Genomic DNA, 19,256 nt, shown 5'->3' on the forward strand with positions numbered 1-19,256 from the left:
TGTGTGAGGGGTCGCCACAGCGGACCAACCGGTCCACACATCAACTTGGCACAGGTTTTGTGCCAGATGCCCTTCCTGACACAACCCTCCCATTTTATCCAGGCTTGGGACCAGCACTACATCTAGTGGCTGGGGTCGGGCACTGGCTGGGAATCGAACCCAGGCCTTCCACATGATAGGAGAGAAACCTACCACTGAGCCACCAGTGCCCCTTTATGGAAAAAAAAAAAACAAACAAAAAAAAAAAACTGTTACTAATTTTCCTAAATGCATATTGTTTTACATTCACAATGGCTTTGACCTCAGACTCACCTTAAAGAAGATCCTCTCGTATCAATAGAGGGACATGGGATGGCACATTTATATCAATTTCTGTTCTCCAAAGACCATGCAAATGATTCATGTCACCAGAGGATATTAACAATTTCTCTTAAACATAAAATGTATAGCTTGTAATTAGGAGTTATGTTTATTCGCATTAGTATAAGTTAACATATCAGGTGTGACATATTACACAGGAAATTAAACAATATCCTCAGGGATCTGCAACTGTTCCAAGAATTATAAAATGAAGGTTGTCATAACAAAACAGCAGATACTATAACATTATGATGACATGGTATTAGCAAATAATGTATGATATGATACAAACTGACCCACACCATCACTGATTTATGACAACATTGCAGAAAACTGGTGTGCATTCAAACATGAAATAAAATATATGTATTGTGTGTCAATATTTAGAAACACTAAACCTAGAGCATACATTCTGCTCAACTTTACATTCAGCCTTCTCAGCAGCCATCAAGCAAGAGCATTAATTCATTTATGTACCTACACTGAGGGAGAACAAAGAAACATAGTGGCTATAGCCAAATCAAGAGAAAATCCATAATGATTGAGATGAATGTTCCGTGACCTGTGTAACCAACAAATAAACATGACTATGAAAAGGCAAAAGATTCAAGAAATGAAAAGCATTTTGAAAGAATTGCCTATGTGAGTGAGTTAAAGAATAGAGCTAAGACATGCAGTTTTTTTTTGCAATTAACAGATGGAACTACTTGGAGACAGACTAGTGGGAGGTAGGATTAACTCGTTATCCCTCTTTATCCCAGAGGCCAAAAATGAAATTTACTCCTATTTTATGTTCATGTTCAGCATTGAATGTCTTTTTCATGTCAATCTCCACAGTGGTGGTTAATATGATGCTCATATGAAAGTAGACATTCTGTGCTTTAAGAACGTATAGTTTTTTTTGTAAAAAATATTTATCTTTTTCCCTAGCTTACTAGAGGAAAAATATTCATAGAAAAGTTCTAAACAAAACAAAAAATGATTTTTATTTTCAAACCTAAATATTGTAAATTGTATGAGTAGCAAGTTTTGTAGATGTATATTTATCTAAAGTGGTCTTGTGCTTACGTAGACATTTTTATTTTTATTTTCAGATGTAGATATTTTTTAAAGTACCTCATGTGAATGTAGTTTTTTTATATACATATATATATATGTATATCCATGATGTATGTCTAGATAGGGCATTAATCAAAACAGAGAACTTTGGTTAGGCTTCTTTAAGGTTCTGGTGATTTGTAGGAACATTAGTTAGCATGAAGGTTTGTAAACTTGTAAAGTTTGTACTCGCAATTGTGTTCCCTTTGTCCTCATTAGATCATGAAGCCTTTGGGGAAGAAGTCTAAGTACCAGTATGGAGGAATGAACTCGGAGCATCCAGTGACACCGCCCTGCACATCTGCCCCACCCAAAATAAAGTGAATGCTCAAACAAGTGATGCTGAATAGTAGAGAAGAGAGAGTGAGAGAGAAAAGAGTGAACAAATCGGAGGATGAAGTAGAAGGCAAGATCGATTGTCAAAACTCCCTGTGCAATGTCTAACATGACAGAAAAACAATGTAGTCATATACACAGTGAGAAGCGACCCTTTCTGATTTTAAATGCTTGAATTTCATTTCCAAAGACAACCAATCAGCAACAACAACAACAAAAAAGGAGAGTTATTCCAGTAAACTATTAATAATGTAATTTTACTTTTTCCTCTTTTCTGTTTCCTCTTTGCTGCCCATATACTCAGACCTATTACACCGGCACCCTTTAGATGTGTTAAAATAGCTTAATCAGACATTAATGGACAATGGCTTTGAAACTCGAAAAGAGATGCCCAACACCACAGGAAAGGTAGCAATCAGTGTGTAATGGCAATAAATAAATACACAAGCCACAGTAATTGTCACTGAATTTGACATTTGAAATTACATTTACAGTTAATTATAAAACAAAATGCAGAGGCCAAACTAAGAGTTAAGCTTGTTCTCAGTGAAGATGTAAATAATGAAAGTGCTAAGGGAGAGGCAGCAACAGGTTCCAGTTTGGTACAGGTGACCAAGTTTCAAAACATTCCATTCAAATAGACATTGCAAGTTCTCTGTCACAGTGACATTTTTGTACACGTTAAAGATATGCAGGGGGTTGGACAGTTGAAACCATGAAATACACTATATTGCCAAAAGTATTCGCTCACCTGCCTTGACTCGCATATGAACTTAAGTGACATCCCATTCCTAATCCATAGGGTTCAATATGACATTGGTCCACCCGTTGCAGCTATAATAGCTTCAACTCTTCTGGGAAGGCTGTCCACAAGGTTTAGGAGTGTGTTTATGGGAATTTTTGACCATTCTTCCAGAAGCGCATTTGTGAGGTCACACACTGATGTTGGACGAGAAGGCCTGGCTCTCAGTCTCCACTCTAATTCATCCCAAAGGTGTTCTATCGGGTTGAGGTCAGGACTCTGTGCAGGCCAGTCAAGTTCATCCACACCAGACTCTGTCATCCATGTCTTTATGGACCTTGCTTTGTGCACTGGTGCACAGTCATGTTGGAAGAGGAAGGGGCCAGCTCCAAACTGTTCCCACAAAGTTGGGAGCATGGAATTGTCCAAAATGTCTTGGTATGCTGAAGCATTCAGAGTTCCTTTCACTGGAACTAAGGGGCCAAGCCCAGCTCCTGAAAAACAACCCCACACCATAATCGCCCCTCCACCAAACTTTACACTTGGCACAATGCAGTCAGACAAGTACCGTTCTCCTGGCAACCGCCAAACCCAGACTCATCCATCAGATTGCCAGATGGAGAAGCGCGATTTGTCACTCCAGAGAACGCGTCTCCACTGCTCTAGAGTCCAGTGGCGGCGTGCTTTACACCACTGCATCCGACGCTTTGCATTGCACTTGGTGATGTATGGCTTGGATGCAGCTGCTTGGCCATGGAAACCCATTCCATGAAGCTCTCTGCGCACTGTTCTTGAGCTAATCTGAAGGCCACATGAGGTTTGGAGGTCTGTAGCGATTGACTCTGCAGAAAGTTGGCGACCTCTTCACACTATGCGCCTCAGCATCCGCTGACCCCGCTCCGTCAGTTTACATGGCCTACCACTTCGTGGCTGAGTTGCTGTCATTCCCAAACACTTCCACGTTCTTATAATACAGCTGACAGTTGACTGTGGAATATTTAGGAGCGAGGAAATTTCACGACTGGATTTGTTGCACAGGTGGCATCCTATCACAGTTCCACGCTGGAATTCACTGAGCTCCTGAGAGCGACCCATTCTTTCACAAATGTTTGTAAAAACAGTCTGCATGCCTAGGTGCTTGATTTTATACACCTGTGGCCATGGAAGTGATTGGAACACCTGATTCTGATTATTTGGATGGGTGAGCGAATACTTTTGGCAATATAGTTTAGTGGCAAGAAATCAGCCACATGAATTAATTTCAACAAAACTGCTGTGAAAAGTTGAGCATAAATTAATTATTGGTTGTCTCTTCATCTGTTGCATCTTGAGTACTTCCATGTTAAAACCAGTTTATGACTTATTTTACATGAAATATCAATGAAAACAAACAAATATCAGACATTGGACATTTATTGTCATCAAAGTATTAGAGTGCTTACATATGAGTGTACACCCACAAAAGAGGAAAGAAGACAGAACCTTTACTTTAACCTACATTTTCTTTTATAACAATGTTCATGACCATGTAAATGTAAGTTACAGTAAATGCAATGTGAATGTCAATATTATGTATCTAGATATTCAAACTTCGAATTACATGTAAAGCATAATAAATACTGTAACATGAACAAAGAACCACCTTTTTTCTTTAATTTAAATACAAAATGCATATATTTCTATTGGAAATGTAGACAATGTTAATAATTGACAGTCATTTAGAGATAGATGTAAGAATAGCATAATTTACCCAATGTAGACAAAGAGAAAATTGTTCTTTCTTGTTTATATTTGCAGAATATGTCACAGCAGATTGTAAATGTTTATGTTTTAACATAGCAAACATAACTGAATTGATTATAATTCTCATCCAAAAGATTTTTGTTTCAAAATTATTTAAATGTCATTCTTTGTCTTTTTAACACTATGATGAATGAATTTCTAATGTCTCTTGTTTTTATTCCATATATAAGTGGATTAAAAACTGGAAGAATTGTGAAAATCAACATACCACATATTTGTTGTGCATTGAGTGGTATATTCTGAAAACGATATGACGGTATAGTGAAAACTGTTACTATTTCATACAGAAAAAATATAATTAACTGTGCTAAAAATGTGTTTACAGCTTTACTCCTAGCATCAGTTTGTGTGTGTGAAAGACAAGCTTTAAGAATTTCTGCATAGGAGAATATTTGAATAGCCACACTAATGCCCTGTACAATTCCAGTTATAGCTAATCCATAAAGATTATTCACAGTAAGGTCACCACCACATGAAAGCTGTAACAGTGTATTATTGCTACAATAAACATTGAAAATAAATGTCTTACATTTTGGAACTCTTGCCTGAAGTGCAAACAATACAAGCATCAAGGCAATGTCAAGGCCCCAAGCCAGTGCTATCACACCACCAACTGTATATGGACCCATTACAGAGTTATATCTGAGTGGCTTGCATATTGCAATGTAGCGATCAAATGACATGGCTGCCAGAATAAAAAGTATACTACCTCCATACAAATGAACCAAAAAGCCCTGCAGAACACATGCTGGGTAATAGATAGCATTTGTTTGGGTTACAATATCCAGAAGCACTTTGGGAAGGGCACATGTAATTCCCATTAAGTCTGTTAAAGGAAGGCTGAAGAAAATGTAATACATGGGTTTATGAAGGCTTTGCTGGGTAACAATCAATGCTAAAATTGTTACATTACAGAACACTGCAAAGAAATAGATCAGAGCTCCAATGATAAACACAGGATAAATAGCTTGAAGAGGTATATCAAATCTGGCCATTTGAAGGTTGAAACTGAATGTATTGTTGGAGAGTTGTTGCTCCATTCTGAACCTGTGGGAGAAATTAATAGGAAAATTAAATTTTCCTAAATGCATATTGTTTAACATTCACAACGGCTTTGACCTCAGACTCACCTTAAAGAAGATCCTCTCGTATCAATAGATGGACATGGGATTGCACATTTATATCAATTTCTGTCCTCCAAAGACCATGCAAATGATTAATGTCACCAGAGGATATTAACAATTTCTCTTAAATGTAAAATGTATAGCTCGTAATTTGGAGTTATGTTTATTCACATTAGTATAAGTTAACATATTAGGTGTGACATATTACACAAGAAATTAAACAATATCCTCAGGGATCTGCAACTGTTCCAAGAATTATAAAATGAAAGTTGTCATAACAAAACAGCAGATACTATCATGATGACATGGTATTAGCAAATAATGTATGATATGATACAAACTGACCCACACCATCACTGATTTATGACAACATTGCTGAAAACTGGTGTGCATTCAAACATGAAATAATATATACGTATTGTTTGTCAATATTTAGAAACATTAAATCTAGAGCATACATTCTGCTCAACTTTACATTCAGCCTTCTCAGCAGCCATCAAACAAGAGCATTAATTCATTTATGTACCTACACTGAGGGAGAACAAAGAAACATAGTGGCTATAGCCAAATCAAGAGAAAATCCAGAATGATTAAGATGAATGTTCCGTGACCTGTGTAACCAACAAATAAACTTAACTATGAAAAGGCAAAAGATTCAAGAAATTAAAATCAGTTTGAAAGAATTGCCTACTTGAGTGAGTTAAAGAATAGAGCTAAGACATGCAGTTCTTTTTTGCAATTAACAGATGGAACTACTTGGAGACAGACTAGTGGGAGGTAGGATTAACTCGTTATCCTTCTTTATCCCAGAGGCCAAATGTCATGGTGCCTACAGCCCCGAACCGCCAGAGGGAGCCCTCACCCGAGTATTGACTGTGCGCAAGTGGTTTCCTGTTTTAGGGCTTTTAAGCAGTGTGCTTCAGTCAGTCCAACGCGAAGCATCGTTTCCTAGTGTCTTGAGCCAAGGCTTGATTATTTTGCCTGCATTTTTCTTCTGTGTAGGATCTGTGCCTGTTTACCTGGTTTAGCATTTTTGTATTTCATCTTTGTTCTGGTTTTCTCTCTATCGTGTTTGCTTTTCTGGTTTTGACCCTTTTTGCTTTCCACTGTGTTTACGATTTTCTGCCTGCTGGTTATAATAAACTGCCACATATGGATTCTAATCCTTCCGCGTCCGGAGAGTCCTTACAGGATGCTTTGCCTGAAATGAGTCCAGCGGACATGCAAGTGGCGTTATGGCAACAGCAAGTACTTATTCAGGCTTACCAAGCTGAAGTGGATTCGCTACAGGCCGCCAACCAACAACTACAACTACAACCGGCTAGCCAAGACACGTCAGCTTCAAGCTTGCGCTGTGAACCACCTTGACTCGCGCTGCCGGAAAAATTCGATGGATCTGCCGACAAGTGCCGAGGATTTCTATGCCAATGCGACAACTTTTTCAGCCAACAACCCTAGGCGTACGGCAGAGAGAGTGTCAGGTGCGCTTTCATGTTATCACTTCTCATGGGTAAAGTGCTAGATTGGGCGTCAGTAGTATGGGATTCCGATCCCCAAATAAAAACTTCAGCCAACTATTTCGCTAGTCAGATTAAGGAAGTGTTTGAATATCTGGCCGGGGGCAAAGATATTACTATGCCAGGGCTCTGACTCAGCAACGGATTATGCCATTAAATTCCACCCTCCCATTAAATTGCACCCTCACTCATGGCGGTTTTTCGCGAAGGGCTTAATACTGAACTAAAAGCAGACATGGCATGCAGAGAGATGATACATCAGTACATCACCACCGCCATCCGCCTCGATAATTTACGCCGCCAACATCAACCTGCCCCCTCTTTCAGAACGCATCACTCGCTAGAGGACCACAAAACAGATGGCTCTAAACCCATGCAGCTCGGACAGGCTAGAGTCTCCGCTGAGGAATGAGAGTGCCGGGTGCAACAGCGGCTATGCTTTTACTGTGGAAAACCTGGCCATCGCGTATACGAATGCCAAGAAAGACCCACTACTGCTAAGGGAGAGACTTGTACAATGTCATGCAAAGTTTTGTTTCCTGTTTGTATATCCCACACTGATACCTGTTTTCATGCTACAGTGCTGATTGACTCCGGTTCGGCTGTCAACCTCATTGATTGCCACCTTGTCCTGAAGTTTCACATCCCCACCATGCCATGTACACCGCCGCTAAAAGTCACTGCCATTAATGACCAGCCCATTGGAGAGGGACTGCTCTGTCATAAGACCAACCCCGTCAAGCTGCAGCTTGGATTATTCCACTGCGAGCAGATCGTCTTCTACATCATCACCTCTCCTTCGAACCCCATCGTGCTCTGTCTTCCATGGCTTCAGCTACATGACCCCCTCATCTCATGGAAGGATGGGGACATCTTAAAGTGGTCTCCACAGTGCCTGGAACACTGCTTTTAACTGCACCAGCCACGTCCATGTCTCACCACGTCTGTGGAACGACCCAACACCACAGTCTCCCCCACGCTACCCAGGGAATACCATGACCTTGGCAAGGTGTTTAGCAAGGAGCACGCCGCTAAGCTTCCCCAACACAAGTCATGGGACTGTGCCATCAAGCTCCTGCCTAACGCCATGCCACCAAGAAGCAAGGTCTATCCCCTCTCAATACCGGAGAAGCAGGCTATGGTGATTATGTCCAAGAGGCTCTTGCTGCAGGATTCATCCGGCCATCTAGGTCCCCTGCTGCCGCGGGGTTTTTCTTTGTTGAAAAAAAGGATGGTGGACTACGTCCATGCATCGATTATCGGGGACTGAATGCCATCACCATTCCCTACCCCTATCCTCTGCCACTCGTGCCCGCGGCCCTCGAACAGCTCAGGGGAGCCCGGATATTCACCAAGTTGGACCTGCGCAGTGCCTACAACCTGGTCCAGATTAGAGAGGGAGATGAATGGAAAACGGCTTTTCATACCACACATGGCCACTATGAGTATCAGGTTATGCCTTACGGACTCACAAATGCGCCGGCGGTGTTCCAGTCCCTGATCAACGAGGTCTTTAGAGACATGCTTAACCGCTATGTGATTGCTTACATTGACAACATCCTCATCTACTCCCCAGATCTGGAACTGCACATCAAGCACGTACGGGCTGTCCTCTGCCATTTAAGTGAGCATCACCTTTATGCTAAATTGGAGAAGTGTGAGTTCCACCAATCATCCGTGATGTTTCTGGGGTACATCATATCACAGAAAGGGGTAGAGATGGACATGCCGACAAGGTGTCGGCAATTACAGCCTGGCCTGAACCCGTGACAGTCAAAGACCTCCAACGATTCCTGGGCTTCGCTAACTTTTACCGACGCTTCATAAGGAACTATAGCACCACGGCCAGCCCTCTCACGTCACTATTAAAAGGGAAGCCACGTCACCTGCGATGGACTGAGTCAGCCAGGAGGGCCTTTCAGTTACTGAAACGGTGCTTCACGTCTGCCACCCTCAACCGGACCTGCCCTTCATCGTAGAGGTGGACGCCTCCAGCAGCGGCATTGGAGCAGTCCTGTCGCAGCTGCAGCCCGGTTCCGGTAAGGATCATCCCTGTCCATTCTTCTCCAGGAAACTTAACCCAGCAGAGGCGAATTATGACTATGAATTTTGTCTATGAAAGTGGCTTTGGAGGAGTGGCGACACTGGCTGGAGGAAACCAACCACCCATTGCTGATCATCACTGACCATAAGAACCTGGCATATCTTCACGACGCCAAGAGACTTAACCCCCGTCAAGCCAGATGGGCCCTGTTCTTTTCCCTTTTTAAGTTCTCTGTCACGTACCGCCCATAAAGCTGACGTGCACTCCCCACTTTATGATACCTCAGACCAGCCCACGACCCCAGAGCCTATTCTTCCTCAGTCTGTTCTCGTTCCTCCTGTCCAATGGGACATCATGAGTGAGATCGAGCAGGTCAAACTCGCCTAGCCACTTCCACACAGCTGCCCCCCGGCCAAGGTGTTTGTTCCGACCTCCCTGCGGGACAGACTACTGCAGTGGGTCCATGAGAGCCCGAGCACGGGCCACCCAGGAATACGCCGTACGACCCAGCTGGTTCAGCAATGATTCTGGTAGCCATCGCTAGTCTCAGACACTGAGGAGTTCGTTCAAGCCTGCAGCCAGTGTACACAAGCACGAACCAGTCGCCAGCTACTGGAAGGGCTCCTAAACCCATTACCCGTCCCTCAGCATCCCTGGTCTCACCTATCGATTGATTTCCTCACTGATCTCCCAGCCTCTCATGGATTCACCACAGTCATGGTTATCATAGACCGGTTTTCAAAGGGTTGTAGACTGCTTCCGATGAAGGGCCTACCCACCGCCATGGAGACAGCTCAGGCCATGTTCCAACATGTGTTCCGTACTTATGGTTTGCCTGAGGACATCTTGTCCAACTGGGGAACTCAGTTCACGTCTCACATCTGGCGCCAGCTGGGTATCAGTGTCAGCCTGAGCTAGGGCTACCACCCCCAATCCAACGGCCAAGTTGAACGTCTCAACCAGGAACTGGGCAGCTCAGTCCGCATTACATAGGCCCCTTCAAAATCATGCAGCAAATCAATCCTGTGTCCTACCACCTGGAGTTACCCCCCGCCTACCGAATATTTCCTACCTTCCACGTATCCCTGCTCAAGCCCTGTCATGAACCCACCAGCTCCACCCCTTCACCTCAGGAACCACCTCCACCCTTGGACATGGACGGTGCTTTCGCTTACCAAGTTCATGCGCTGCTGAACTCATGCCACCGGGGAGGGCACCTGCAATACCTAGTGGATTGGGAGGGGTATGGCCCGGAAGAATGGTGTTGGGTGGACGCTGCTGACATCCTAGACCTGTCCCTCACTGAGGAGATCCACCGTGACTTCCCCCACAGGCCCGCCCCTCAGCCCCTGGGTCGCCCATGTCGTAGAACACCAGGAGGTGTTCCTAGAGGGAGGGGTTCTGTCATGGTGCCTACAGCCCCGAACCGCCAGAGGGAGCCCTCGCCCGAGTATTGACTGTGTGCAAGCGGTTTCCGGTTTTAGGACTTTTAAGCAGTGTGCTTCAGTCAGTCCAACGCGACGCATCATTTCCTAGTGTCTCGAGACAAGCCTTGATTATTTTGCCTGCATTGTTTTTCTGTGTATGATCTGTGCCTGTTTACCTGGTTTAGCATTTTTGGATTTCGTCTTTGTTCTGGTTTTCTCTCTATCGTGTTTGATTTTCCGGTTTTGACCCTTTTTGCTTTCCACTGTGTTTACGATTTTCTGCCTGCTGGTTATAATAAACTGCCACATATGGATTCTAATCCTTCCACGTCCGGTGAGTCTTTACACCAAAAATGAATTTTACTCCTGTTTTGTTATGTTCATGTTCAGCATTGAATGTCTTTTTCATGTCACACTCCACAGTGGTGGTTAATATGATGCTCATATGAAACTAGACATTCTGTGCTTTGAGAATGTGTAGTTTTTTTTTTGTAAAAAATATTGCTCTTTTTCCCTACCCTATTAGAGGCAAAATATTCATAGAAAAGAAAAACAAAAAAAACATAAACAAAACAAAAAATGATTTTTATTTTAAAACCTAAAAATTGTAAATTGTATGAGTAGCAGGTTTTGTAGATGTATATTTATCTAAAGTGGTCTTGTGCTTACGTAGACATTTTTATTTTCAGATGTAGATATTTCTTAAAGTACCTCATGTGAATGTAGTTTTTTTTAAACGGAATATATATATATATATATGGAATACGTATATATCCATGATGTATGTCTAGATAGGGCATTAATCAAAACAGAGAGCTTTGGTTAGGCTTCTTTAAGGTTCTGGTGATTTGTAGAAACATTAGTTAGCATTAAGGTTGGTAAACAATTGTACAAACAATTTGTAAACAATTGTGTTCCCTTTGTCCTCATTAGATCATGAAGCCTTTGGGGAAGAAGGCTAAGTACCAGTATGGAGGAATGAACTCGGGGCATCCAGTGACACCGCCCTGCACATCTTCCCCACCCAAAAAAAAGTGAATGCTCAAACAAGTGATGCCGAATAGTAGAGAAGAGAAAGCGAGAGAGAAATGAGTGAAAAAATCAGAGGATGAAGTAGAACTCAAGATCGATTGTCAAAACTCCCTGTGCAATTTCTAACATGACAGAAAAAAAATGTAGTCATATACACAGTGAGAAGCGACCCTTTCTGATTTTAAACGCTTATAACATTTTTTCTTTTTCTTTTGAACAAATGTACTATAGATACTGTATACTATCACTCACCAATCACCTGATCAACCACTGCCCATCTAAAATATTTGCTGAGAGGTTTCTTTCATATGGTCCACTGCACTAAAAATGTAAATACATCCGGGTTACAGCAAGTGAACTCTATTTAATTCTGCTGTAATAGTTTCTAATTTACATACTTTTCAGCTATATGCAATTTTGAGATGCAGTTGCATTTATTGAGCTATGATCAGCCCAAATGTTAGTTTATAGAATTTAGTGAGAATGTTAGATAAAAACAGTATATTGTAGGAGCTGCTAAAATATATTCAAGGTTAAAAATAGTTGCAAGAAATCAGCCACATGAATTAATTTCAACAAAACTGCAGTGAAAAGTTGAGCTTAAATTAATTATTGGTTATCTCTTCATCTGTTGCATCTTGAGGACTTCCATGTTAAAACCAGTTTATGACTTATTTCACATAAAATATCTGTGAAAACAAACAAATATCAGACATTGGACATTTATTGTCATCAAAGTATTAGAGTGCTTACATATGAGTGTACACCCACAAAAGAGGAAAGAAGACAGAACCTTTACTTTAACCTACATTTTCTTTTATAACAATGTTCATGACCATGTAAATGTAAGTTACAGTACATGCAATGTGAATGTCAATATTATGTATCTAGATATTCAAACTTCGAATTACATGTAAAGCATAATACATAACATGAGCAAAGAACCACCTTTTTTCTTTAATTTAAGTACAAAATGCATATATTTCTATTGGAAATGTAGACAATGTTAATAATTGATGGTCATTTAGAGATAGACATAAGAATAGCATAATTTACCCAATGTAGACAAAGAGAAAATTGTTCTTTCGTGTTTATATTTGCAGAATATGTCACAGCAGATTGCAAATGTTTATGTTTTAACAAAGCAAACATAACTGAATTGAGTATAATTCTCATCCAAAAGATTTTTGTTTCAAAATTATTTGAATGACAATCTTTGTCTTTTTAACACTATGATGAATGTATTTCTAATGTCTCTTGTTTTCATTCCATATATAATTGGATTAAAAACTGGCAGAATTGTGAAAATCAACAAACCACATATTTGTTGTGCATTGAGTGGTATATTCTGAAAACGATATGACAGTATAGTGAAAGTTGTCACTATTTCATACATAACAAATATAATTAACTGTGCTAAACATGTGTTTACAGCTTTACTCCTAGCATCAGTTTGTGTGTGTGAAAGACAAGCTTTAAGAATTTGTGCATAGGAGAATATTTGAATAGTCACACTAATGCCCTGTATAACTCCAGTTATAGCTAATCCATAAAGATTATTCACAGTAAGGTCACCACCACATGAAAGCTGTAACAGTGTACTATTGCTACAATAAACATTAAAAATAAATGTCTTACATTTTGGAACTCTTGCCTGAAGTGCAAACAATACAAGCATCAAGGCAATGTCAAGGCCCCAAGCCAGTGCTATCACACCACCAACTGTATATGGACCCATTATAGAGTTATATCTGAGTGGCTTGCATATTGCAATGTAGCGATCAAATGACATCGCTGCCAGAATAAAAAGTACACAACCTCCATACAAATGAAGCAAAAAGCCCTGCAGAACACATGCTGGGTAAGAGATAGCATTTGTTTGGGTTACAATATCCAGAAGCACTTTGGGAAGGGCACATGTAATTCCCATTAAGTCTGTTAAAGGAAGGCTGAACAAAATGTAATACATGGGTTTATGAAGGCTTTGCTGGGTAACAATCAATGCTAAAATTGTTACATTACAGAACACTGCAAAGAAATAGATCAGAGCTCCAATGATAAACACAGGATAAATAGCTTGAACAGGTATATCAAATCTGGCCATTTGAAGGTTGAAACTGAATGTATTGTTGGAGAGTTGTTGCTCCATTCTGAACCTGTGGGAGAAATTAATGAAAAAACCTCTTACTAATTTTCCTAAATGCATATCGTTTTACATTCACAATGGCTTTGACCTCAGACTCACCTTAAAGAAGATCCTCTCGTATCAATAGAGGGACATGGGATGGCACATTTATATCAATTTCTGTCCTCCAAAGACCATGCAAATGAGTCATGTCACCAGAGGATATTAACAATTTCTCTTAAACGTAAAATGTATAGCTCGTAATTAGGAGTTATGTTCATATGCATTAGTATAAGTTAACATATCAGGTGTGACATATTACACAAGAAATTAAACAATGTCCTCAGGGATCTGCAACTGTTCCAAGAATTATAAAATGAAGGTTGTCATAACAAAACAGCAGATACTGTAACATCATGATGACATGGTATTAGCAAATAATGTATGATATGATACAAACTGACCCACACCATTACTGATTTATTCGTGTACTGAAAACTCGTGTGCATTCAAACATGATATAAAATATAAGCATTGTGCGTCATACTTATACTATATATTCTTATACTTATACACAGACACACACACACACATGCACACATATATATACACACACATACACAATCATTAGACATGTCTGCATATGTAAGTGTTCCACTCTTTATTTGCTTTTTGTTATGGTAAACCTTTGACAGAATGATATACATTGACTACTTCTTTCTATTTTATAGTTTAATTATTCCCGACCTGTTTCCTAAGAGAAACAGGAAAATGTAAATAAACCAAAAACTTTGTCTGGGTTTTCAGTAAATAAACCAGAATAAACTCAAAATGCTGTGTGGGCACTTTTTTTTAATTGGAAAAGGTTGCAGTTACAGAAAATCACCAATAGGTGTTGCTGTGTTCAAGATGTGGACTAATATCTGCTTCCTTCTATTTTACACTATCTACAGTCCTCTTTACTCACAGGACAACAAATAAATGTTAATATTTTAATAGCGTAGTTTTCAAAAGCTCAGCATATAGATTGCAGGTTTGTTGCAGTTATAAGAACAAATGTAATAATGGTTAAAAAAAAGTTTGTTTATAAAAGTAATAAAACATAATACATACAAAAAAGCAGCAACATTGTAGGAAGGTTTACCAAATGCCATGTGAAAGCATTCTCAGAAAAAGTTCACTAAAAAATGTCACATAAATATTTTGCAATAAATACTTGCATATATGATTTGCAAATCTGTAAAATAATAATAATAATAATAATAATAATAATAATAATAATAATAATAATAATAATAATGAGGTGATTAAGTGCCATAATGAAATATTTAAAAAAATGAAAAGAAAATATTCATGTAAAAAATATGAATATGAATTATTCAATCTAGCTTAAAACAAAACCATAAATAAATAAATAAATAAATAAATAAATAAATAAATAAATAAATTTACCAAGGCTTTATTTAAATACTAAATTGTAATACATAAATAAAAGAGAATCAACTATATGAATGTAATAAATATTTAAGAAACAAAATGTTTGTTGATTTATCCATAGTTATTTAAATATTTATTTTAAGAATGAAAAAAGGTTTATTGATGGATATAGTTATTTAAATATTTTAAATATTTATTTTAATACCAATATTTTAAAAAAAAGTTTGTTGGTGGATTTAGTTATTTAAATATTTATTTTAAATATGATTTTTTTTTAAAACTAATTGTTGATGTATATAGTTGCAAATTTATTCAGCAAATATTCAGCCTTATTATTGTAAATAAGGGGTGGCTTTTTTGTTACACATTCTAGGAATAACTAAGTGAATATCAATAAGTGTTTGGTTGTGTCTTTTTTCTCAGAGGCTCCAAAGGTACTGGAGTTTCTCCTGTGAATACATATTTTTGAGACTCTGAAAATGACTGACCTCACCTTTCATGATTATCTTCACAGTTTCCACCGCATTATTCCAATAACAATCCAATAATAATCCACAGCCGCAGATGCTTGGTGCAGATTGTGTTTGGAGTGTGCCTATGTTTGTACTTTATAAAAAACAGCACAGCAACACTCACAGTTCAGTGGCACTGAATTGATAGCTGGAGTGAATTGACATGATATGTCTGCACTTACTTTAAGACCACGTTTCAGAATACATGAAACATGAAATTACACAACATGTAGCTTTCACGATTTATGAAGAAGAGGACTTTTGTGCTTGCTGAGGACTTTTTTCCCAATGATTAGTGGCTGAGGCCTTTTATTCAGAGGGTGGATGCAGAGATCAGGAACGTAAATATGATGGTTTCCTCATGCCTGATGGTCAGGGGCTGTGTCCATACTTCTGCCATAAACAGTGTGCTAAAAATAATACCTCAGAAAACCACACTGTTTGGCATCATGTATACGCAGTAGACATGATATAAATCATCCAGTCCAAATTCCACTTAGCCTTGGGTGGTGTTTGGGTCAAATTCACCCATGTTATATTTTTTACTAATAATGTTTTGTTTTTTTTTGAAAATCATTTGCATTTGCAGATGTTTTTAAGCGAGCTGTATATCACAGCCAGTGACTGCAATAATCTTTTGTTTCTCATTCTTCTGTTGTTGTTCATCAGCTGTATTTGATAATTCGGTTAAAAAGAACATTGATTGAAACATTATACCATTTGTCTTTTTTTCTAGATTTTTACAAACAAGGTCTTTATTACAGTTTGTTTTTTGGGTGGGCTTGTTGGGGTAGCCAGTCAAAGCGATCTGCTTGGGCTGACCTGGCAGGGGCTGCTGTGTAGTTGTTATGTGGTTATTCTGGGTTGGTATATTCAACTAACCTCCTATTAAGCACAAAAGACCCTAAATAAAATAAAATAAATAAAATAAAATAAAATAAAATAAAATAAAATAAAATAAAATAAAATAAAATAAAATAAAATAAAATAAAATACACTATACAGCTCTTGTGCTTTATTGCTATATTACTATATTATTGATTTTATGAGCTTTGTTTATGAAGATATTTTGTGCAATAGCACACTTAAGCAAACTAGTGACTGTGTTAACGTTGCTTACTGGACTTTTACATGCATGCACATACACGCGCAGTTACTCACACATTACGTTAATGAACATAGGTACCGGAATGTAATACGACTGTAGTTCACTGCTGCATACAAAACTCCGACAACACAGACCACGCAGACAGCGATGGCAGTTTTAGACGAGACCCGGTCGGACCTCTATATTTTACAATAAAATTTTTGCATGTCAAGGGCATCACTTTCCCGTGACACGCCATTGTTGTTAAAATACCGGAACCTGTAATGACATTTTGTCTAGGCTTCTGATTGGCTAGGCATGCTCCTGACAGCGCTTAACAGGGCGTTTTGCGTTTTCATGTAGACAAAGATATTTTTAACACGTAGATCGTGTGGACAATTAAAAAAAACGAAGTAGAAAAAAAAACTTTTTTAAAAATACCCAGCTACGTGTGGACATGGTCTGAGGCTCTGCTGTCTGTTCAATAAGCCTGTGACTTACTGAACCAGTGTTAATGTATTCACTGATAGGGACTTCAAAGCAATTTTGTACATCGCTCTGGATAAGAGCGTCTGCCAAATGCCAGTAATGTAAATGTTGTGAACCAGTATCAATGCCTCAATTGTTAGACAATTCAGATACCTTCTGAAAGTTGCTCTGGATAAAGGGCTTCTGCTTATTACTGTAAACATAAATGGCAAAACCTGGAGGTTATCAGATGTTTTTGGATCATAGTGTATCATTGTAAGTGTATACTGTACATATTTCCACATATTTACAATGTATACTGTAAAAAAATGTACACTAAAATGTATTTTTCAAATGAAGTTTGAAGCTTGGATTTTTATTCACATAACACAAGACACACACCACAACTGCATAATAAGGTTAAACGTTTATGTAAGTAACTGATATAACAATGTTGCTGCAAGCAGTGATATGACCGGGCCTAAGCACCAAGGCAAAAGCAGGGGAAGGTATTTATGAGGCCATAATATACATAAACAAAGAAAATTATTTGGGGACTGTCTTTGTTATAAAATCAAATAAATAAATAAAGAAAAAAAAGTCAAAAATGAAATTTAAACGTAAAATAGAATAGAAACATTTAGCATATGAGTAAAATGACTGATCTGCAGATATGAACATTATGGATATAATTTTGCTTTAACCTGCAAAACGAAGATTCTAAAAAGAAGATTTTAGAATATTTTGCAATATAATATGTGCAAAAACAATCCAGCAAAAAGGTATTTAAAAAATGAGATGCAAAAATGATAGGTGGAAGCTGATGCAAATAGCTGTTTATTTAACATCAGTACTGACCTTTTAACCTGCTGAATATGATTAGCCTCAAGAACTAAGCTAATTTGTGCTGAGCCAAGCCATGTTATTTAGTATAACTTTTTTCCCTCCATAGTTAAGAGGAAACAGTGTATCTTGTATAGCTCATATACATCTAAACCTGCATTATTTCAGAATGTTTGCCAAGTCCGTGAGTCAGCATCCATGAGTATGTTTACATGCAAACAAGATGATCACTGGCTGAGATATGATATTGAAATGGCAATGAAGTGAAATGAGTCTTTGACAATATAGAGTAATATATTGTGTAAGCTCTATTTTCCTGTACACCTTCCACCATCACACACTTCCTACCTGCAGCTTGCTCTAGCATGTGAATACCTCCCTGCTGTCCTGCCTTCTCTCTCTCTCTCTCTCTCTCTCTCTCGCTCTCTCTCTGTCTGTCTCTCACTTCCTTAGCCATTTTTTTCTCTATTTTTTTGGCTTTGCATTTAAACAGGCGTCTTGCAATAAAACATGGTAAATGTTATTACATTGCATTGCTGCTGCTTGTTGCTACCAAGTTGAAGTTCATGTAAACATTAAGGCCGGATTTGATGGGTTGCCTAATATACAGTCAGAGATAAAACATAAGACATAAAAGCAAACCCCAAACCATTTCCTTTCTAACATAAGTAACAAGATTATCTCAGAGTCCAAATATTTATATATTAAGCTGCATAATCATAATCATATTTATTTCTTTTTTTGATGAACAACTGTTTTATTTTTTATGCATTACTTTCCAGTTTCAAATGCACTTTTACTTCCAACAGTAACAGACAGACCTGCATCAACACCCCATGGATGGCCACGATGAAGTACACCAGGAGGAGTTCCTGGTGGGGGGGCTTTGTAACAACCTGCCCAGCAATGCCCCATCTAAGTCGCCAGATGGAGCCCTCACCTGAGTACTGCACCTCTCCCAGGCCAAGGTCACTTCTGCATTTTCACGAACTTGTAAACAGCGTGCATGCCAATATCAGTGCGAAGTATTGTTCCTTTAGCAACATCCACATTGCCAGTGATTGCTTTTGCCATTGATTGTTTTTGTGTATGAACTTGCTTGTTGTGTTGTTGATTCTCGTTTTTGTGATTTCGGGTTTGTTTGCCAGTATTCCTGCTTTTCCCAGTTTTGATGGTTTCAGCCTGTTTTACTGATTACAATTTGGATCATGTTTTGGATTTGCATGCTGTGTTAGTTAATTAATCTGGATTCTAGACCTTCCAATTCAGTGGCTTCATTACACACCAACACAAGTCACTTT

At 38.7% G+C, this 19,256-nt stretch overlaps 2 protein-coding genes across 2 annotated transcripts; both read right to left on the bottom strand.

The window, feature by feature from the left end:
* Window positions 1–4,428: 4,428 nt before the first annotated feature.
* LOC131368286 (putative gustatory receptor clone PTE03) lies at window positions 4,429–5,379 on the bottom strand. The gene has a single exon (XM_058414299.1). It carries the CDS (start codon window positions 5,377–5,379, stop codon window positions 4,429–4,431), a length of 951 nt encoding a protein of 316 aa, XP_058270282.1.
* Window positions 5,380–10,767: 5,388 nt separating this feature from the next.
* Window positions 10,768–13,632, bottom strand: LOC131368288 (olfactory receptor 52B2-like). The gene is made up of 3 exons (XM_058414302.1): window positions 12,695–13,632; window positions 10,904–10,970; window positions 10,768–10,791 (listed from the first exon to the last, which is right to left on the bottom strand). Exons 1-3 carry the CDS (start codon window positions 13,630–13,632, stop codon window positions 10,768–10,770), a joined length of 1,029 nt encoding a protein of 342 aa, XP_058270285.1.
* Window positions 13,633–19,256: the final 5,624 nt, after the last annotated feature.

Source organism: Hemibagrus wyckioides, linkage group LG17, assembly GCF_019097595.1.
Source record: "Hemibagrus wyckioides isolate EC202008001 linkage group LG17, SWU_Hwy_1.0, whole genome shotgun sequence".
NCBI lineage: Eukaryota > Metazoa > Chordata > Actinopteri > Siluriformes > Bagridae > Hemibagrus > Hemibagrus wyckioides.

Coding starts and splice junctions, on each gene's coding strand:
- LOC131368286 (XM_058414299.1), bottom strand. CDS start 5,379: ATGGAGCAACAACTCTCCAACAATACATTCAGTTTCAACCTTCAAATG.
- LOC131368288 (XM_058414302.1), bottom strand. CDS start 13,632: ATGGAGCAACAACTCTCCAACAATACATTCAGTTTCAACCTTCAAATG. Junction 10,971..12,694: donor GTGTTAAAAAGACAAAGATT/GTCATTCAAATA, acceptor TGCCTCTAATAG/GGTAGGGAAAAAGAGCAATA. Junction 10,792..10,903: donor CTCAAAGCACAGAATGTCTA/GTTTCATATGAG, acceptor TTTGGTGTAAAG/ACTCACCGGACGTGGAAGGA.